This window comes from Schistocerca cancellata, chromosome 12, assembly GCF_023864275.1.
Source record: "Schistocerca cancellata isolate TAMUIC-IGC-003103 chromosome 12, iqSchCanc2.1, whole genome shotgun sequence".
Lineage (NCBI taxonomy): Eukaryota > Metazoa > Arthropoda > Insecta > Orthoptera > Acrididae > Schistocerca > Schistocerca cancellata.
This window is the reverse complement of record NC_064637.1, coordinates 53,460,132-53,484,083: the sequence shown is the minus strand read 5'-3', so window position 1 is coordinate 53,484,083 and position 23,952 is coordinate 53,460,132. Positions and strand designations below refer to the sequence as shown.

The window sequence follows — 23,952 nt, the reverse complement described above, 5'->3', positions numbered from 1 at the left end:
AAACAAGCCTCTCTATATCCCCGGCCACTACTGCCATATGGGCAGTGACTTTCAGATTACGCTGATACAATAGCTCCCTACTTAGCAATCATATACAACCGCTCGCTCACCGATAGATCTGTACCTACAGATTGGAAAATTGCGCAGATCGCACCAGTGTTTAAGAAGGGTAGTAGGGGTAATCCATCGAACTACAGACCTATATCATTGACGTCGGTTTGCAGTAGGGTTTTGGAGCATATACTGTATTCAAACATTATGAATCACCTCGAAGGGAACGATCTATTGATACGTAATCAGCATGGTTTCAGAAAACATCGTTCTGGTGGAACGCTCTTTAGTCGCACGAAGTAATGGCCGCTATCGACGGGGGATCTCAAGTTGATTTCGTATTTCTAGATTTCCGGAAAGCTTTTGACACCATTCCTCATAAGCGATTTCTAATCAAGCTGCGGGCCTATGGGGTATCGTCTCAGTTGTGCGACCGGATTCGTGATTTCCTGTCAGGAAGGTCGCAGTTCGTAGTAATAGACAGCAAATCATCGAGTAAAACTGAGGATATCAGGTGTTCCCCAGGGAAGCGTCCTGGGACCTCTGCTGTTCCTGATCTATATAAATGACCTGGGTGACAATCTGAGCAGTTCTCTTAGGTTGTTCGCAGATGATGCTGTACTTTACCGTCTAGTAAGGTCATCCGAAGACCAGTATCAGTTGCAAAGCGATTTAGAAAAGATTGCTGTATGGTGTGGCAGGTGGCAGTTGACGCTAAATAACTAAAAGTGTGAGGTGATCCACATGAGTTCCAAAAGAAATCCGTTGGATTTCGATTACTCGATAAATAGTACAATTCTCAAGGCCGTCAATTCAACTAAGTACCTGGGTGTTAAAATTACGAACAACGTCAGTTGGAAAGGCCACATAGATAATACTGTGGGGAAGGCGAGCCAAAGGTTGCGTTTCATTGGCAGGACACTTAGAAGATGCAACAAGTCCACTAAAGTGACAGCTTATACTACACTCGTTCGTCCTCTGTTAGAATATTGCTGCGCGGTGTGGGATCCTTACCAGGTGGGATTGACGGAGGACATCGAAAGGGTGCAAAAAAGGGCAGCTCGTTTTGTATTATCACGTAGTAGGGGAGAGAGTGTGACAGATATGATACGTGAGTTGGGATGGAAGTCATTACAAGCAAAGACGTTTTTCGTCGCGGCGAGATCTATTTACGAAATTTCAGTCACCAACTGTCTCTTCCGACTGCGAAAATATTTTGTTTGGCCCCACCTACATAGGTAGGAATGATCATCAAAACAAAGTAAGAGAAATCAGAGGTCGAACAGAAAGGTTTAGGTGTTCGTTTTTCCCGCGCGCCGTTCGGGTGTGGAATGGTAGAGAGATAGTATGATTGTGGTTCGATGAACCCTCTGCCAAGCACTTAAATGTGAATTGCAGAGTAGTCATGTAGATGTAGACTTCTGACCTGGCTGCTGAGCCAGTGCCCCATAATGCTGATGAAGGGCCAAGGTAGGCTGGGAGCCTTTAAAAACCACAGTCGCTGACAGGAGTGGTGCACTGGTATTCTTGGCATTATGGAGCCCATGCAGCCCCTCCCCCTGCACACATCACAGTGGCAGCATATGCAGATGGCTGTGTGTCGGGTGCAGCTCACTACCCTCTAGCAGCAGTCAGATGGACGCTAGCGCTGTGGTGTCAAGTACCAATAGGAACCCTGCTTCAGCCACAGGAGTGGCACCGAGTTTCATAAAGGACTTTATTCTGTCGGCAGGGACATATCAGTCTCGAATGCACAGCTGCTACAGGCAGTGTCCAGTCAAGAAACTTGCGCTGGTGTGGTGACATTTCCCTGCTAGCTTTCATGTTACCGCAATGCAGTGCAGTTTACTGCTGCACCCGCCTATTCTTGCCTCACAATCCTATTGTGATCCACATGACGCCACACCGAGACCTACCACCTTTTGGTAATTTACACAATGCTCTATGAAAACCCTGTAGGTACTTCTCATTACTTTTGCTGAAGACTTATAACTTTTGCTCCAAGAGTCGGTAAAAGTACTACACACTGCGTGCCATCTTCTCAGAAGGACATTCTCTTTCGATTTTATTCATATTTGCAGTATGTGTTGGTAAGTACCTGTACATCAGTTTCCTCAATTGTAAAATAAATTATAAAAAACCTAAATAGCTTGTTAGCATCATTTCCAGTAGCTGAGGGGAGGGTGGAAAATATAGTAAAATAGCTGGGTGTGACTTTTTCCTTACTTCTACTTGAATTCCGTGTTTATTAGCTGTTAAAATGTAATTTTTTGATTCAAGTAACGTCATTCAGTTTTGGTTAATGTTCAGATGAAAATGCAAGTAATCACAATACAGAACTCTTTGGTACAAGAATGCGAAACATGAAATGAAGATTAAATTTTGTTGATTGAACAGTACTACTGTTGTAGGCATTTTATTTCATTTAACAACTATGCCTTTTGCATACATCCAAGAAATTTTATTTATTGTTCCACTGCCTGTAATTGAAAATAAAATAATTTTGTCTTCATTTAAAGCTATGATTCCATTTTCAAAACATGTAAAATTGTTAAAGAAACTCATTTAATTTGCAAGTATGAGTTGTTCTGTGATAGAAGACCTCCTTCTGTTTCAACGTATAAGATGGTGCATGACCGATGAAGTATGACTTACAAGTCCAGAAATTATATTAATAGTTGCAAAATATAATGAATTTTACTCACCATACAATTCTGTACCTTGAAAATTAACGCTATATTCCAAATAGCTTGACCATGTTATACACCATTTCTATGTGTAGAGCATGAAATATTTACCAATGTTGCCCAGAACACAACCTTGTGACTAACAACAATAAACACAGTAGACAATTTCCCAGCCTACTTATGGCGACCTCCACTGCACATTCCTTCATGTGATTCTAAAATCAGTCATTGGAATGAAGTACCGAACAATAGCATCGTGTGTTCCTATGTACAGTATCCTCTAGGCACAATATGCTCCACTGCGCTACTTAATACATTTATAAAATTCGATGTCATAACAGCACACATATACCATTTTTATATCTTTTCCATCGTTTGTATTTTGGTTGTTCGAATTTATGGAGGGCTGTACTGGAAATTGTGATGGGACTTCCCCGTCTAACAGAACATTTTTTTATTGAAATAACGGATACCATTTATGCTATCGATTCTTGTATAGGTGAACATTATCTCAGTTGTTTCACTAAAAAAAATTCGTATCATTTTGTATACGATATATTACATATCAGGCGAAAATGTATACAAAGAAATTAATTTGTTACAATCGACATGTACTAACAGTTAAACTTATTCTTGTTTTAGAAATATTTGATATTAGAAATTCTGGCATACTTAAAATTCATATTATTAATTGTACAATCTAACACTACTTATTAAATTTATTTCTGCATTCATTTAGAAAATAATGGTGTGGAGTAGTAACGATTCTCCTTTTGTTAACAAAGTATGTAAACTCTGTTGCTTTGTAAGCTCTTTGGAATACCGCAGAATGTAAGTAGTAGTGGGCATGCCTTTGATGAAGACAGACGTTCTTATATGATCGACACTAACAATGCAATTTGGAATATTAAGTGGAAATTGTAAGAAGGATATGGTATTTAATAATATGACAAAGAATAATATTCAAAAAATATACAGCCAAATCTTCATGAGTTACTTAATTATCAGGAACCCACAAAGTTAAATCGAAATTTCCGCCGCAAGAATGTACCCCCTAGACACTAAACTTGGAGCCTACAACTACAACAACAAGAGAAAATGAAGATGAGTAAAAAGTTCTTCTTTTGTATATCTTAAACCTCTCGAAGCTTTTGTAACTAATGAAGACACTAATAAAAATGTAATAGTGATCTGTGGGAGGGTAAGATTACAAAATGACATTTCAGTGTGTAGAACAGCAAAGTAGGTACAAGCTACACATCTGTGTACTAAATATCCATGTTGGGACAAAGTTGACACAAATGAGCAAAAATTCAGAATGAAGCCATTACACTAATGTTTTGAACAGAAAAGACTTAATTAAAATGTTGCTTTAACCTTAGTGAAACTTAAGTAACACCATGAGTATAGCAAAGTTTGGTCATCTCTACAATGGCACAATTCTCATCGGCCGAATCCACACAGGTGTGGCATTGAAACTAGCCTCCTATGGAGGATTTTCCAGTCGTACAATATTGTTTCTTGATCAACGCTGAAAGCTATCGGAAAAAAACTGCTGTTTCTTCATGGGCATTCTTTTGTTTGCTTGGGAATTTTAAGTTTATCACCTAATGTAATTCTTCGAACTTAATATTTCTCACTTTCTTCCCTGATGATCATTCCAAGAAATATGATTCTTTCTGTTGCTTCCTTCATGTTATTTACGTCCCTTTTATTACGAAGGTTCTCCATATTTTCTCTTAATGAAATAAAACAGCAAACATTTAAGTTTTTACGTGATTTGTTTTGTTCAGTGCAACCCGGAATTGATATTGTTCGATGCAGTCCGAACGTACTGCTGAGGTAGTTTAACATTCCAGTTGTTACTAGTTAAGCTAGATATTGTCACAGATTACTGTATAGACAGTAATATCAATGGTATCTAAAGATACAGTACAATGAAAATGCATTGATTACTTCCAAATAAAACATAGTACACCAAAGTTAAGCAACAAACCTTGTTGCCACTCTGAAACATACTGTTTTTTGTTTCACAATACAGTGAGCGGTCTTATTCCTCTATAGATGACACTGCTGTGGAGTGACAGGCGTTCCCACTGGTGCTATATTTCCTGTCTGGTATAATCCACTGTCCAATACTACCCGACCTATCTTTATTTGTGTGGCCTAGATGGTGTTATAAACGGGCTTTTCCTGTACCCTGCGTCGTTTCACTCTTTCGAAACCTGTGCTGTAATTCATAAATGTAATAGAAGATATGTTAATGCTATTAACAGGCAGCTGTTGTACCAGAATGTTTGTGAGTACATCATGGACACCAGATAACATGATTGACAACCCCCACACAATACCCTGGACAGATGTAGCCTTCACGTGGTGAAATTAGCTGAGATCGAACACAGAGATATGTCACTAACATTTCAAAGAGGTGATCTACGGCAGCACTTACAGATAATGCATTTCCAAGCTGGGCACTCCACGTGTCCTTAGATAAACCAGCGTCCCTGTATATAACACTCGGCCAGCCGGCCGGGTAGCTGGCCTTTCCTCAGTACAGTTATCTCCACTCCAGTCAACGCAGTAGCAAGATGCGAGCCCTGCTGTTGGTAACACTGCTAGTCGCAGGGGCCCTTGCCACTGCTCCACAGAAGCCCAGGTGAGTCCCGTCACTGACTCTGGACCGACAACTGAGATCTCGATTAGCAGCAAACGTTGATTCCTCACTGGAAACACTTGCTTGTAGGTAACCGACAACTGCTACTCTGACAAGTTCTATGGTTAAACAAAAATCATCCAAGAAAAGATCGACGAGAAGAATTTTTATTTCCAATCAAAATTACACTTAAATTTCGAGTAATGTCAAATATTGTTTATTGCTATCTACTCCAATTTCACTTACTTTGTCTTCTTCATTTATTCCCACATTTTGTTAAGGCATTCTTCCCAGTTCTACACTTCCCCTCCATCTCCCTGTTTTCTTTTCTACCTATACTTCTCGCAGATCTGTTCTACTTCTCCTGTCCCCGTTTCATTTTTACTATACCAGTATTAACTTTGAGACTTCTACTCTTTCTCTCTTCCTCGTTTTCCACATTACTTCTAGCTCTCCGTCTACTTCTGATTCTGGTTACTCTTCTTCTTCTTTTTCTAATTCCAACGTATGCTGCTTCTTTTTCTACTAATCCAGTTTTCATCCCTCTCTTCTCATACCTCAATACTTTTCAATTTTCATTCTACTGTTTGTTTATCTTTTCATGTTTCATACTATTCTGATCATTTTCTTTCATCACATCTTAAAAGATTCAGAAAAGTAAGTACAGGCAGACAACCATATTCCCATGTCATGTTGATTATATCTGTCGACTCGATGATATTAGATAAAAAATTAGTCTAAATGACAAAACTTGAGAATTTAACAGTTTTAGATGGTTTTAATATGTCTTTTCTGACACTCAAAATTTTTGTTCTACTACCTTCACTCACCTTCTCTTCTCTCCCATTATTTCGTCCTCTGTGCTCCTCTCATTTTCCTTCCAGTTCTACACCCATATCTACTGCTCATTCACATTTTCTGCTTCACTGAATTTTGTAGTTGAGACAGAAATGTTGGACTTTTGCTGCAATGGGGCCCTGAAATAACACCATGATGACAGATAAAATTTGTGTTGGACTGGGATTCATATTTTTCTTCTACTTGCTCTATTGCTTCTCCTTCTGCTTCTACTGCTCATTCTTACCTTCCACTTACTTGCCATTCATACTCCCTCTTTACTTTTGTCTCTCTCTTTCTTCCCCTTCTTCTCATATTCTGAATCAACATTCTCTACAATTTTCCTCTTTATGCACTTAGTGTCTCTAATGACTCTTTCGAAAAATGAAAACACAGCTATCCTGAAAATTTTCTTGAATGGTCAACATTATTGCTCAAAGTTATGAGCAGACTTCTTAAGAAATAGAACCAAGTATGTTGTCCTCGATGGTGAGTGTTCATCGGAGGTGAGGGTATCATCTGGAGTGCCACAGGGAAGTGTGGTAGGTTCGCTGTAGTTTTCTACCTACATAAATGATCTTTTGGATAGGGTGGATAGCAATGTGCGGCTGTTAGCTGATGATGCGGTGGTGTACGGGAAGGTGTCGTCGTTGAGTGACTGTAGGAGGATACAAGATGACTTGGACAGGATTTGCGATTGGTGAACAGAATGGCAGCTAACTCTAAATATTGATAAATGTAAATTAATGCAGATGAAAAGGAAAAAGAGTTCCGTAATCTTTGAATACTCCATTACTAGTGTAGCGCTTGACACAGTCACGTCGATTAAATATTTGGGCGTAACATTGCAGAGCGATATGAAGTGGGACAAGCATGTAATGGCAATTGTGTGGAAGGCGGATAGTCGTCTTCGGATCATTGGTAGAACTGTGGGAAGATGTGGTTCATCTGTAAAGCAGACCGCTTATAAAACACTAATACGACCTATTCTTGAGTGCTACTCGAGCGTTTGGGATCCCTATCAGGTCGGATTGAGGGAGGACATAGAAGCAATTCAGAGGCGGTCTGCTAGATGTTTTACTGGTAGGTTTGATCATCACGCGAGGATTACGGAAATGCTTCAGGAACTCGGGTGGGAGTCTCTAGAGGAAAGGAGGCGTTCTTTTCATGAATCGCTACTGAGGAAGTTTAGAGCACCAGCATTTGAGGCTGACTGCAGTACAATTTTACTGCCGCCAACTTATATTGCGCGGAAAGACTAGAAAGATAAGAGAGATTTGGGCTCGTACAGAGGCATATAGGCAGTCATTTTTCCCTCGTTCTGTTTGGGAGTGGAACAGGGAGAGAAGATGCTAGTTGTGGTACGAGGTAACCTCCGCCACGCACCGTACGGTGGATTTCGGAGTATGTATGTAGATGTAGATTTATATAAATAGTTTAATTGTAATGATGATATTTGCTATGTTGCCTGAGACTCATAGCATAATTTTCCTGTTTTGTGAAAGACTAGAACATCACAGCACCGGTACTCTATGATAAATACACGCTAACAAAGCACACCATTCTCTGAAGAACAACATTAAGTAAATTGTGAACATTTTAATAACATCAGGGAGATGCTTCGGTATATGATGCAGAAATTTTATTCTCTCATAGTTCTGCTTACAGTAATAGTCTGTCAAATACTGCTCCTTCCGTATTTAATATTTTTTGTATCTGCATCACCTAAAAATTTTGACAAATACTGCCTCGTAACAGTGCTACATTTAAATCAAGTACTGGTTCCTTAGCTTTCGAAATTTGCGTCATTACTCTTGATCAATTTTGGATGCTTGCACATCCAATTTTGGTTGGTTGGTTGGTTGGTTTGGGGAAGGAGACCAGACAGCGTGGTCATCGGTCTCATAGGATTAGGGAAGGATTAGGAAGGAAGTCGGCCGTGCCCTTTCAGAGGAACCATCCCGGCATGTGCCTGTAGTGATTTAGGGAAATCACGGAAAACCTAAATCAGGATGGCCGGACGCGGGATTGAACCGTCGTTCTCCCGAATGCGAGTCCAGTGTCTAACCACTGCGCCACCCCGCTCGGTCCAATTTTGGGTAATTACATTGTTCTATACTATACAGTGAACTGAATTATCAAGCTGATGAGTACTGTGATCAGGTTGAAACTTTTTTCATCAATATGTAGCTGTGGAGGTGTGTTTAGAATACATAACATGCACACTTTATTTGCCTGTCATATAGATAAGACAACTGAAGAACTTAAAGCTTTAATTTTTTTTCCCTTCAACCACATGCATCATATGTTGTATTGGATAGCATTCATAGTTACAATACCTCTGCCATTCACTGAAGCAATGCATGTGATATATATATATATATATATAGATGGGAACAATGGCAGGAGGGTGTCCACAATGAGGAAATAAAGGATAAACTGGGAATGAACTCTATAGATGTAGCTGTCAGGGCGAACAGGCTTAGATGGTGGGGTCATGTTACACGCATGAGAGAAGCAAGGTTACCCAAGAGACTCATGGATTCAGCAGTAGAGGGTAGGAGGAGTCGGGGCAGACCGAGGAGAAGGTACCTGGATTCGGTTAACAATGATTTTGAAGTAATAGGTTTAACATCAGAAGAGGCACCAATGTTAGCACTGAATAGGGGATCATGGAGGAACTGTATAAGGGGGGCTATGCTCCAGACTGAACGCTGAAAGGCATAATCAGTCTTAAATGATGATGATGATGATGATGATGATGATGATGATGATATATATACAATACCTCAACCATTCACTGAAGAAATACATGTGATATATATATATATATATATATATATATATATGTGCTAACCACTGCGCATCTCGCTCGATAATATATATATATATATAATATATATATATAACCACTGCGCATCTCGCTCGATAATATATATATATATATATAATATATATATATATATATTATCGAGCGAGATGCGCAGTGGTTAGCACACTGGACTCACATTTGGGTGGACAAAGGTCCGATCTCGTGTTCTACGATTCTGATTTAGATTTTCTGTGATTTCGTCAAATCGCTTAAGGCAAATGCTGGGATAGACCCTTTCAAAGGGCATAGCTGAATACCTTACCCAACCTTCCCTAATCCGTTGCTATCGATGACCTCACTGTTTGGTTCCCTCCCACGAATCAAACAAACATATATCTCTTCTTGTAAAGCACACTGTTCATTTTAAAAGATACACAATGTAAGCGCTGTTGCTGGTGTTTTGTGAGGAGCAGCACACATAGGCAGGTCTCATTCACCACATAATGCTCTGGGCCGTTCCTCGGACTGTCGTAGGTGGTGTGTTGCTTTATACAGGGTAAGCAAAATGAAACTGGCACGAAAAAATGTTTAAAGCACCATAAGACAGGCACCCCAGTCTGCATCATCTAACCTGCGAGGGGTGATGTAAGATGGGTTGCCTACCTCAAGCTGTTTGAAATGTTTTATGTGCCAGTTTTCTTTTGCTCTCCGTGTACAATCTACACGACGTACAACTGGCCTTGCAAGGAAGTTCGAGAAACACACAGGTGTAGCCATAATGTAAGTTCATGAACTCAAACGTTCCACGACAATGCAAAGACTTACCAGTGCAGATACCGATACTCGACACTAGTTCCGTAATTGGCTATTGTAGTCTATGCACTACAGAGAGGTGGATCTTAAACACTCTTTCTCTCTACCGATTAATCACACCTGCGTTCATTTGGCTATGAGGACCCACAGAACAACTGATGTAAGATGCACGATACGAAAAGTGCTATTTCCAATTGGTGCAGTGTGAAGATATGTCTTTTTACATCAAACTGTTTGATCTGCTATGCCTGGGAGCAATATAGTGCAACCTATTTTGAAGCAACTGACAAGTAACTAAATGAATCATAAGTTGATCCGCTGGTAGCAACTGTACTTCTTCACGTAACTGATAATTTTCGGAACAATAAGATCGATTCTTCCGAAAGATTATATACCACAATTTATATAGTCATGCTGCATCAGAGAAAAGAACATTTCAGGATCATCCTTTACTGATTGTAATAGACAGCTACACTATTGACATGACGTTGTTCTTTAATCTGTGTGGTGTTCGGTTTGATTTTGCTACAAACACAGAAGTTGGAAGCGGTAAACAGCGTAATTATTTTCTTGACCTACTTTCAACACCACAAATCACAAGAAACAGCTGCACTTTGGCAGATAATTTATGTGAAATGAAAGAACTATGCTATGACATTTCTCACCATATATTTATTTCTAATCCTTTACAAATATTATCCAACAACGAGAGGTATTAATTTCCTGTAGAAGTAATAATTAGATCTCATATGTGTGTAGTTCTCAGACTACCTTAAAAATGAATGAGTTCATTCAATTTAGAGTTGCTGGCTGTATGATCATGCAAGTATATTCCAGTTTCTTAAATCTGATTAATCTTTTATGATGGCAATTTGTAGTACATTCCACTGCTTGCCTACATATGTAACTACATGTTTTATCTGGACTAAGCTGTTAGCCAAAGATAGCCAGCGTTAATTCTGTAACTCTAATGTAATTGCTTTCACCTTTCTTCTTTTTCCCATTTCATTTTCCTACATTAAGAGCAGAACTGTAATTGCAAGTTAAAAACAAATGATGCCTGTCTCTGAGCTCCAAGGTCAGTCTTGGGTCATTCCAGTGACTGGCAGAGACGATTGATGAGACCAGCCTTGCATGTGGAATTCCAACGAAGCTCACAATTTTCTATTTGAACACCCAGAAATTTGAACTGTTCTGTTTCACTAATCATATGCCCGTTCTGTGAAATTAAAACGTCAGGTTTTGTTGAATTGTGTGTTAGAAACTGTGAAAACTGAGTCTTACTGTGATTTAACATTATTTTCTACAAGCCATGAACTGCGATCATGTACTGCACTATTTGAAACCGAGCCAATGTTGCACACAACATCCTTTACCACCAAGCTAGTGTCATCAGCAAACAAAAATATTTTAGAGTTACCTGTAATACTAGAGGGCATATAGATAAAGAACAGGAGTGGCCCCAACACTGATCCCTGGGGCACCCCCCACTTGATAGTACCCCACTCAGACCCCACATCACATCCGTTATTAACACTGTGAATAATGACCTATTTCTGCCTGTTGCTAAAGTAAGAGGTGAGCTACTCCATGTATTCCGTAATGGTCCCACTTCTGGAGCAATATTTTGTGATCAACACAATCAAATGCCTTAGTTAAATCAAAAAATACGCCAAGTGTTCGAAACTTTTTGTTTAGCCCATCCACTCCCTCACAGAGAAAAGAGAATATAGCATTTTCAGTTGTTAAACGACTTCTAAAGCCAAACTGTACATCTGGTAGCAAATGCCTTCAATGATTGCATAATAGGCGTAAAACTAAGCATGGGACTATAGATAGAGAGATGCTGAATGAAACGCATTTTGTTGTCAAGAGTATTGTGCTTGGTGCCTTCAGTGACCTTTCGCAGAACACAAATAAATTCTGGTCATATGTAAAGGCTGTTAGTTTCACCAAAGTTAGTGTCCAATCCCTGGTGAAGGAGATAGGAACTGAAACTGAGGGTAGCAAAGCAAAAGCTGAAATGCTTAACTGTATTTTCAAGCGTGCCTTTACAAAGGTAAACCCAGGAGAACTGCCCCAATTTAATCCTCGTACCACTGAAAAAAGTGAATGAAATAAGTATTAGTGTCAATGGTGTTGAGAAACAGCTGAAATCGTTAAAACTGTACAAAGCTCCAGGCCGTAATGGAATCCGTGTGAGATTCTATACTGAATTAGCGGCTGAGTTAGCCCCTTCGGTCTATCGTAGATCCCTTGAACAAAAAACTTTGCCCAGTCCTTGGGAAACAGCGCAGGCCACACCCGTCTATGACAAGGGTAGTAGAAGTAGTCCAAAAAACTACAGCCCAGTATCCTTCACATAGATTTGTTGTAGAATCTTAGAACATATTCTAAGCTCAAACATAATATGTTTTGAATAGAATGACCACCTCAACGCCAACCATCTTGGATTTCAAAAACATCGATAATGTGAAACCCAGGTCATATTTTTCTCATATGACATACTGAAAGCTCTGGTTCAAGGCAGCCAGGCATACACAGTGTTTCTTTATTTCCGAAAAGCATTTGACTCTGTACTGAACCTACACTTATTCTCAAATGTACGATCATATGCGGTATCAAGTGAAATTTGTGACTCGATTGAGGTCCTTTTGGTTGGGAGAACACAGTATGCTATCTTGGATGGAGAGAGTCATCGTCAGATGTAGAAGTAACTTCTAGTGTACCCCGGGGAAGTGTGTTGGGACCACTGCTGTTCATTTTGTATATTAATGACTCTGCAGACAATATTAATAGCAAAACCAGGCTTATTGCAGATGATGCACGTATCTATAATGAGGTACTATCTAAGAAAAGCTGCATGAATATTCAGTCGGATCTTGATAAGATTTGAACATGGAGCACACTTGGCAACTTGTTCTAAATGTTCAGAAATGTAAAATTTTCACTTCGCAAAACAAAGAGACATAGTATCCTATGACTATAAAATCAACGAGACACTGCAGGAATCGGCCAACTCATACAAATACCTGATTTTAACGTTTTGTAGGGATATGAAAGGGAATGATGACACAGGTTTAGTTGGGGATAAAGCTCATAGTAGCCTTCGATATATCGGTGGAGTACTGGGGAAGTGCAAACAGTCTACGGAACAGATTGCTTAGAATTCAGTCGTGAGACCAGTTCAAGTGTTTGGGACCTGTATCAAACAGGACTAAGAGGGAGCACTGAAGTTATACAGAGAAGGGCAGCACGAATGGTCACAGGTTTATTTAATCCGTGGAAGAGTGTTACAGAGATACTGAAGGAACTGAACTGGGAGACTCTTGAAGACAGAAGTCTATTAACAAAGTTTCAAGAACCGGCTTTAAATAACTACTTTAGGGATATACTGCAGCCCATTACATATCGCTCACATATGTATCGTGAGGATAAGATTAGAATAGTTGCTGCATGAGCAGAGGCATTCAAACAATAATTCTTCCCACATGTCATATGTGAATGAAACAGGAAGAAACCCCAATAACTGGTACAATGGGATGTATCCCTTGCCATGAACCTGCCTGTGATTTTCAGAGTGTAGATATAGATGTACATGTAGAGTTAACACAAAGCAATATTTTTGTGTTAAGCAGGTGTTCAGATTCATAGTTTGTAAATACAGAAATCAATTTTATAAAATGAAATAAATATTTGAAACATTTTATTTATATATTATGATAAAAAATATTAATGGCCAGTTGTTGATGTGACAGGATCACATGTTTTTTCATTATTTGCACCACCTTTACTTCAAGTGTAAATTTATAAAGATTTTTCTGAATTTTATATACACTCCTGGAAATGGAAAAAAGAACACATTGACACCGGTGTGTCAGACCCACCATACTTGCTCCGGACACTGCGAGAGGGCTGTACAAGCAATGATCACACGCACGGCACAGCGGACACACCAGGAACCGCGGTGTTGGCCGTCGAATGGCGCTAGCTGCGCAGCATTTGTGCACCGCCGCCGTCAGTGTCAGCCAGTTTGCCGTGGCATACGGAGCTCCATCGCAGTCTTTAACACTGGTAGCATGCCGCGACAGCGTGGACGTGAACCGTATGTGCAGTTGACGGACTTTGAGCGAGAGCGTATAGTGGGCTTGCGGGAGGCCGGGTGGACGTACCGCCGAATTGCTCAACACGTGGGGCGTGAGGTCCCCACAGTACATCGATGTTGTCGCCAGTGATCGGCGGAAGGTGCACGTGCCCGTCGACCTGGGACCGGACCGCAGCGACGCACGGATGCACGCCAAGACCGTAGGATCCTACGCAGTGCCGTAGGGGACCGCACCGCCACTTCCCAGCAAATTAGGGACACTGTTGCTCCTGGGGTATCGGCGAGGACCATTCGCAACCGTCTACATGAAGCTGGGCTACGGTCCCGCACACCGTTAGGCCGTCTTCCGCTCACGCCCCAACATCGTGCAGCCCGCCTCCAGTGGTGTCGCGACAGGCGTGAATGGAGGGACGAATGGAGACGTGTCGTCTTCAGCGATGAGAGTCGCTTCTGCCTTGGTGCCAATGATGGTCGTATGCGTGTTTGGCGCCGTGCAGGTGAGCGCCACAATCAGGACTGCATACGACCGAGGCACACAGGGCCAACACCCGGCATCATGGTGTGGGGAGCGATCTCCTACACTGGCCGTACACCACTGGTGATCGTCGAGGGGACACTGAATAGTGCACGGTACATCCAAACCGTCATCGAACCCATCGTTCTACCATTCCTAGACCGGCAAGGGAACTTGCTGTTCCAACAGGACAATGCACGTCCGCATGTATCCCGTGCCACTCAACGTGCTCTAGAAGGTGTAAGTCAACTACCCTGGCCAGCAAGATCTCCGGATCTGTCCCCCATTGAGCATGTTTGGGACTGGATGAAGCGTCGTCTCACGCGGTCTGCACGTCCAGCACGAACGCTGGTCCAACTGAGGCGCCAGGTGGAAATGGCATGGCAAGCCGTTCCACAGGACTACATCCAGCATCTCTACGATCGTCTGCATGGGAGAATAGCAGCCTGCATTGCTGCGAAAGGTGGATATACACTGTACTAGTACCGACATTGTGCATGCTCTGTTGCCTGTGTCTATGTGCCTGTGGTTCTGTCAGTGTGATCATGTGATGTATCCGATCCCAGGAATGTGTCAATAAAGTTTCCCCTTCCTGGGACAATGAATTCACGGTGTTCTTATTTCAATTTCCAGGAGTGTATTTACATGATAAATTGAGTCTACCTATCCATGGAACAACATAAAATGCGAAGACCAACACTTGAGGTAATAAACTCCCACAAATACATTACACTCATCATCTATGTCTGTTATATAATGCACTCTTCCCAAGTTTCAATATTCGGCTCATATCTCAATGTCCCGTTTTAGTTCTACTTTGCCTGTAGCATAGAGTTTCTTCCTACACAGTTTAATCTTAATTAAGATCTTTTAGACCAGATCCCTATTACAGAATATTTTGAGATCTGGATGAAACTGTCATTTATCTTGTAGTAAAAACTGCAAAAGACCTTAAAACTGTTAAAATTTTCATACTGTCAAGTGGCCAAATAGGTGTACAAAGATAGAATTTCCACTCGGGGAGGACTATAGTGAGAATCACTGTTGTGTCATCTAATGCAAGATTGCCAGCCATTCAGAAGAAAGAGTTATGTTTGCTTTTGTCTGTAGATCACGTGTGTAACGTATGTGACCTCATGCAAAGAAGGCTGCTACTCAGATTGAAATCTGTTTAGTATTCAACACATGTCTGGAGAGAACATAATTGTGAAAGCGAGTTAGAGGTCGTTGGCGACCACGGAAAGTGGGGGCGGAATGTGATGTGGTGTGCATACAGCGGGAGCTACTGAGGGAGCAGAGAGAAAGAGAGAGACGTAGAGAGAGAAAGGGAGGGAAATTCAATTTCAGTTGGCTGCACTGTCCCGGGTCGCTGCGCCTCATCTGCGACACAGACTGCGTGACTTGAACAGCCAATGAGGGCAGAGTGGGGGCCGTGGTGGGGGGTTATCCGGTGGGAGGATGGAGTGGGGTGGGGGGGGGGGGGGAGAAAGCAAAGCCCGGCCAGCGCGACGGCCGCTTGCCGGCCGCACTCATTTGTTCGGAGGTCAAGCGCCGGCGGCGAGTAGCAGTGGTGCCAACTGCTGCTTGGAGCCGGCGGTGCCTCTGCGGCAAGATTCTCCAGGTCTCGTTCGCCTTCAGCAGTTCGTCTCAGCTGGATGAAACAGTTCACTTACTCCGGCTGGCAGCCTTCAGGAGAGCGAAGTTATTGCGAAAGCCGAGGCAGATAGGTGGAGTTTCGGAGGAGAGAGAAAGCCGGTGTTTGGGCAGAAGTGGAGGTCTGTAGAGTGGCCACTTGGCGACGCAGGTCACGTTGCAGCTAATATGAAGCCGTGCTGCTGCGGCACGTATCACACGGCCTGACGGGTGAATAAAACGCTACGTACTGCTGCTTTCCAGCCTGGCTTCCAGTTCTTTGCTTATCCGCAGTTCCCTCTTGTTGGACAACTGTGGAAACTGGATACTTTACAACTGGACAAACTTAGCATCGATGTGACAGAAACAATTCGCCATCCCATTTAGGCATGTTTGAGACAGGTGATGTTATTTTTACTATTCGTTTTTTGTTTTGCGATCGTACAGCCACCTCCAGTCTCATCCATTAATCCTATCGTATAATCAACCTCTCTTCTTCCTTATCTGTCACCTCTCGTCACATGGTACGTTCGACATGAAGAATTTGTGCAACATTGAATTCGTTTATAATATATCTTTTACACAACTTTTAGCAAGGCAACATTCTCTGGTGAGGGAAAGCTTCATCACTAGCTGCTTCGTTCTTGCAAGGAGTGTTTTGTACCCATCGATTGAGAAAATTGTAACCTAGATAGTCTATATTTTTAAAATTTTGAAAAGATATAGACTTTTTTTAATGACTTCTCCAACAGATTCCATATATCTTTTAAATTTTTCAGTTAAACTTAATGCAAAAATTAATATTTCGAGAATCAGGGACTTACTTACACACCAGTACCACTTTCAAAAGTATGTTGAGAGTAAAAGTCAACAACAGTGAAGGAAATCTGATTTTCTTAAAATTTTTTGTGGTTCTTATGACTTCATAAGAAGACTTTGTTCGAAGTGCGATAATATTGCAAAGAGTATGAGATACCGTATTTTTGGATTGTAGATCCTTCTTATACAACAGTATATGTTTCAATAGGGTGTAAAACGCTTTTTTGTTCCAGTCTCTAATTCAGCAACAATTAACGATTTTTTATTTGGGTGTACATAAAGTAACCCTCCACCCCTTTGGTGCCACAGGTAGTACATTGGTATTGCTATGGTTATTAATATCTTGGTCCACATTGGGAGGCAATAAAGCAGCGAGTGTACATGGCAGGGATTCTAAAACGCTTTGACAGTGGTTCTGGACATATGTGACGCTAGACGTTCATACACAGTTCACTTAACTACCGTAAGTTATGACGCTGGCACCAGATAGCTGTCCAGCTGAATGACACTGGGTTCAGATCAGGCACATTTGGTGAATTTGAGTTCCGTGTCCTCCCCCCAGACCACTGGAGCACGATTCCGGTCTTGTGACACAAAGAGTTATCCTGTTGGAAGACGCCATCACTGACAGGGAAGACATCAAAGATCAGGGGATGCTGGTGATCCACAGTATTGCCTGTGCAGTCCATTGCTGCCATCATACTTTCAGTTACTACTACTACTACTACTACTACTACAGGGTGTTACAAAAAGGTACGGCCAAACTTTCAGGAAACATTCCTCACACACAAAGAAAGAAAATATGTTATGTGGATATGTGTCCGGAAATGCTTACTTTCCAGGTTAGAGCTCATTTTATTACTTCTCTTCAAATCACATTAATCATGGAATGGAAACACACAGCAACAGAACTTCCCAGCGTGAGTTCAAACACTTTGTTACAGGAAATGTTCAAAATATCCTCCGTTAGCGAGGATACATGCATCCACCCTCCGTCGCATGGAATCCCTGATGCGCTGATGCAGCCCTGGAGAATGGCGTATTGTATCACAGCCGTCCACAATACGGGCACGAAGAGTCTCTACATTTGGTACCGGGGTTGCGTAGACAAGAGCTTTCAAATGCCCCAATAAATGAAAGTCAAGTGGGTTGAGGTAAGGAGAGTGTGGAGGCCATGGAATTGGTCCGCCTCTACCAATCCATCGGTCACCGAATCTGTTGTTGAGAAGCGTACGAACAGATCGACTGAAATGTGCAGGAGCTCCATCGTGCATGAACCACATGTTGTGTCGTACTTGTAAAGACACATGTTCTAGCAGCACAGGTAGAGTGTCCCGTATGAAATCATGATAAGGTGGAAGAACATGGGGCCCAATCAAGACATCACCAACAATGCCTGCCCAAACGTTCACAGAACACCTGTGTTGATGGCGTGATTGCACAATTGCGTGCGGATTCTCGTCAGCCCACACATGTTGATTGGGAAAATTTACAGTTTGATCACGTAGGAATGAAGCCTCATCCGTAAAGAGAACATTTGCACTGAAATGAGGATTGACACATTGTTGGATGAACCATTCGCAGAAGTGTACCCGTGGAGGTCAATCAGCTGCTGATAGTGCCTGCACACGCTGTACATGGTACGGAAATAACTGGTTGCCCCGTAGCACTCTCCACACAGTGACGTGGTCAACGTTACCTTGTACAGCAGCAACTTCTCTGACGCTGACATTAGGGTCATCGTCAACTGCACGAAGAACTGCCTCGTCCATTGCAGGTGTCCTCGTCGTTCTAGGTGTTTCCTAGTCGCGAGTCACAGGCTGCAATGTTCCGTGCTCCCTAAGACGCCGATCAATTGCTTCGAGTGTCTTCCTGACGGGACACCTTCGTTCTGGAAATCTGTCTCGATACAAACGTACCGCGCCACGGCTATTGCCCCGTGCTAATCCATACATCAAATGGGCGTCTGCCAACTCCGCATTTGTAAACATTGCACTGACTGCAAAACCACGTTCGTGACGAACACTAACCTGTTGATGCTACGTGCTGATGTGCTTGATGCTAGTACTGTAGAGCAATGAGTCGCATGTCAACACAAGCACCGAAGTCAACATTACCTTCCTTCAATTGGGCCAACTGGCGGTGAATCGAGAAAGTACAGTACATACTGACGAAACTAAAATGAGCACTATGCAATTTTGTCATATGATGACATGTTGGAGACCGTGGCTGTTTTTGAAGACAAATGTTGATGGTGTTAGGACAGCAACCAGCCACAAATTTACTTTGAGTTCCTTTACTCAAAGGAAACCATTACCGGTTTCGAATCGTTGCGATTCATCATCAGACAGTTTACACGCTTTCTTTCTGACATTTGGTGTGTTTTTATAGATTAATTGTCCTAAAATATAAATGAAACATAATCACAAACACGCCACACACAGATGGTTGCGTTGCAGACTTTCGTTGCATGTGACTTATGTGAAACGTCGGTTTCGAGTGATTGTTTCCATAACGTTCATCCAATCGATGTAAATGCATTCCCACTGCATCCTCGTTGTTGCACACGTAATAGTTCTCACTGTACACTTTAGATTTGTCGCTGAGATCATTCCAACCACGCACCACACGTTTTGGTGCATACAAAGAGCTTACAAACATATGGGTGTCACAGATGCTATGATATATCGTAACATTTGACGATGATGTCCTATGTTTGGAAAGGATCATATATTCTTTTACAAAACTGTAATGTCTTTTACATTAGTACAGAGAGATTGAATATTTTTTTTAAAAAAATCTGTTATTGCTAATTTAATTATAAAGTTTTTTATATATATTTAGAACTGTGTAGGTAAAATAGTATATTATTTTATTACATTTGGCAGCACGAGAATTATAGTAACATATAGATTTTCTACTTGATTTGCAGATAGGTGTATTAATATTATTTGCTTTGGAGGCTGGAAAGTAATTTTTGGAATTTTAGCCAACTCTGTTTGTTCGTTAAGGATATAGTCTGGGGTGCTATTTTTGTGCGTGCGTATTTCTAATTCTTCTAATATATTCATAGTGGCTCCTTTTTCTGTTAGATGCAAAATCTTTAAGTTGTCCTCAATGTTTCCCACTGAATGGTTTTCTTCAGCAATATGGGCTGCAAATGCTGATTTGTTCAAGTTACCAAGTCTTAGAGCGTCAATATGTTCTTTGTATCTAATTTCAAAACTTCTGCCTGTCTGTCCAATGTAGAATTTTGGGCATGTATCACATTTGAGTTTGTATATTCCTGATTTACGGTAGGGACTCTTGGGGGTGTTTACATCATGGATTACTTTTTGTTGTAGTTTATTATTTGTGGAAAAGCTGATTCTGATATTTTTCTTCTTATTTAAACTTATTTAAAAAAATTCAATCTCTCGGTACTAATGTAAAAGACATTAAAGTTTTGTAAAAGAATATATGATCCTTTCCAAACATAGGACATCATCGTCAAATGTTACGATATATCATAGCATCTGTGACACCCATATGTTCTCTGTACTAATGTAAAAGACATTAAAGTTTTGTAAAAGAATATATGATCCTTTCCAAACATAGGACATCATCGTCAAATGTTACGATATATCATAGCATCTGTGACACCCATATGTTTGTAAGCTCTTTGTATGTACCAAAACGTGTGGTGCGTGGTTGGAATGATCTCAGCGACAAATCTAAAGTGTACAGTGAGAACTATTACGTGTGCAACAACGAGGATGCAGTGGGAATGCATTTACATCGATTGGATGAACGTTATGGAAACAATCACTCGAAACCGACGTTTCACATAAGTCACATGCAACGAAAGTCTGCAACGCAACCATCTGTGTGTGGCGTGTTTGTGATTATGTTTCATTTATATTTTAGGACAATTAATCTATAAAAACACACCAAATGTCAGAAAGAAAGCGTGTAAACTGTCTGATGATGAATCGCGACGATTCGAAACCGGTAACGGTTTCCTTTGAGTAAAGGAACTCAAAGTAAATTTGTGGCTGGTTGCTGTCCTAACACCATCAAAATGAGCTCTAACATGGGAATTAAGCGTTTCCGGACACATGTCCACATAACATCTTTTCTTTATTTGTGAGTGAGGAATGTTTCGTGAAAGTTAGGCCGTACCTTTTTGTAACACCCTGTATAGGCCTCAATGAAGTGCAGGTGAATGTCTCACATGGCATGATCCGGCCTACATTAGCTTGCATCCAGTACATGTTTCGAACCGTCTGAATGATGGCGTTTCCAGACACAACCATTGGCCTGGTGTAACACAGCGAGGCGGCACAGGGGTCAGCAGACTGTATTCGGAAGGATGACGCTTCAAACCCGCATCCATACATCGGTGATTTCCCTAAATCACTTTGGACAAATACCAGAGTGATTCATTTAATAAGGGCACAGCCGGTCTTCTTCCTCATGCTTCCTTATCCGACGGTGCCGATGACCTCACTGTTTGGTAGCCTCCGCCCAAATCAATCAAACAACAGATGTGGCATAACAAAAAAATCTTGTTCCATCCGATGAGGCGATACGTTGCCATTGTTCCACAATCCAGCCTCGATGATCTCTTGCTCACCAAAGATAATTGTCAGCGAAGATGGGTCAGCACGGGAACACGTAAGTGTCGCCTGATGCAGAACCCCATGTTCAAAAGTGTGCACTGAACAGTGTGCTATTTGCACCTACACCAGTTCTACACCTACATCTACATTTATACTCCGCAAGCCAGCCAACGGTGTGTGGCGGATGGCACTTTACGTGCCACTGTCATTACCTCCCTTTCCCGTTCCAGTCGCGTACGGTTCGCGGGAAGAACGACTGCCGCAAAGCCTCCGTGCGCGCTCGAATCTCTCTAATTTTACATTCGTGATCTCCTCGGGAGGTATAAGTAGGGGAGGGGACAATATATTCGATATCCCATCCAGAAACGCACCCTCTCGAAACCTGGTCAGCAAGCTACACCGCGATGCAGAGCGCCTCTCTTGCACAGTCTGCCACTTGAGTTTGCTAAACATCTCCGTAACGCTATCTCGCTTACCAAATAACCCAGTGACGAAACGCGTCGCTCTTCTTTGGATCTTCTCTATCTCCTCCGTCAACCCGATCTGGTACGGATCCCACACTGATGAGCAATACTCAAGTATAGGTCGAACGAGTGTTTCGTAAGACACCTCCTTTGTTGATGGACTACATTTTCTAAGGACTCTCCCAATGAATCTCAACCTGGTATCCGCCTTACCAACAATTAATTTTATATGATCATTCCACTTCGAATCGTTCCGCACGCATACTCCCAGATATTTTACAGAAGTAACTGCTACCAGTGTTTGTTCCGCTAATATACAATCATACAATAAAGGATCCTTCTTTCTATGTATTCGCAATGCATTACATTTGTCTATGTTAAGGGTCAGTTGCCACTCCCTGCACCAAGTGCCTATCCGCTGCAGATCTTCCTGCATTTCGCTGCAATTTTCTACTGCTGCAACTTCTCTGTATACTACAGCATCATCCGCGAAATGCCGCATGGAACTTCCGACACTATCTACTAGGTCATTTATATACACTCCTGGAAATTGAAATAAGAACACCGTGAATTCATTGTCCCAGGAAGGGGAAACTTTATTGACACATTCCTGGGGTCAGATACATCATATGATCACACTGACAGAACCACAGGCACATAGACACAGGCAACAGAGCATGCACAATGTCGGCACTAGTACTGTGTATATCCACCTTTCGCAGCAATGCAGGCTGCTATTCTCCCATGGAGACGATCGTAGAGATGCTGGATGTAGTCCTGTGGAACGGCTTGCCATGCTATTTCCACCTGGCGCCTCAGTTGGACCAGCGTTCGTGCTGCACGTGCAGACCGCGTGAGACGACGCTTCATCCAGTCCCAAACATGCTCAATGGGGGACAGATCCGGAGATCTTGCTGGCCAGGGTAGTTGACTTACACCTTCTAGAGCACGTTGGGTGGCACGGGATACATGCGGACGTGCATTGTCCTGTTGGAACAGCAAGTTCCCTTGCCGGTCTAGGAATGGTAGAACGATGGGTTCGATGACGGTTTGGATGTACCGTGCACTATTCAGTGTCCCCTCGACGATCACCAGTGGTGTACGGCCAGTGTAGGAGATCGCTCCCCACACCATGATGCCGGGTGTTGGCCCCGTGTGCCTCGGTCGTATGCAGTCCTGATTGTAGCGCTAACCTGCACGGCGCCAAACACGCATACGACCATCATTGGCACCAAGACAGAAGCGACTCTCATCGCTGAAGACGACACGTCTCCATTCGTCCCTCCTTTCACGCCTGTCGCGACACCACTGGAGGCGGGCTGCACGATGTTGGGGCGTGAGCGGAAGACGGCCTAACGGTGTGCGGGACCGTAGCCCAGCTTCATGGAGACGGTTGCGAATGGTCCTCGCCGATACCCCAGGAGCAACAGTGTCCCTAATTTGCTGGGAAGTGGCGGTGCGGTCCCCTACGGCACTGCGTAGGATCCTACGGTCTTGGCGTGCATCCGTGCGTCGCTGCGGTCCGGTCCCAGGTCGACGGGCACGTGCACCTTCCGCCGACCACTGGCGACAACATCGATGTACTGTGGAGACCTCACGCCCCACGTGTTGAGCAATTCGGCGGTACGTCCACCCGGCCTCCCGCATGCCCACTATACGCCCTCGCTCAAAGTCCGTCAACTGCACATACGGTTCACGTCCACGCTGTCGCGGCATGCTACCAGTGTTAAAGACTGCGATGGAGCTCCGTATGCCACGGCAAACTGGCTGACACTGACGGCGGCGGTGCACAAATGCTGCGCAGCTAGCGCCATTCGACGGCCAACACCACGGTTCCTGGTGTGTCCGCTGTGCCGTGCGTGTGATCATTGCTTGTACAGCCCTCTCGCAGTGTCCGGAGCAAGTATAGTGGGTCTGACACACCGGTGTCAATGTGTTCTTTCTTCCATTTCTAGGAGTGTATA

General features: G+C 42.6%; 1 protein-coding gene across 1 annotated transcript in view; it reads left to right on the top strand.

Moving 5' to 3' along the window:
* Window positions 1-5,275: 5,275 nt before the first annotated feature.
* Window positions 5,276-23,952, top strand: part of LOC126109835 (uncharacterized) — an 85,328-nt gene continuing 66,651 nt past the window's right edge. Inside the window, exon 1 of the mRNA XM_049914894.1 lies at window positions 5,276-5,394. Within this exon, the coding sequence (XP_049770851.1) occupies window positions 5,327-5,394 (68 nt within the window). The 5' untranslated portion in view covers window positions 5,276-5,326. The remainder of the gene's footprint in view (window positions 5,395-23,952) is intronic.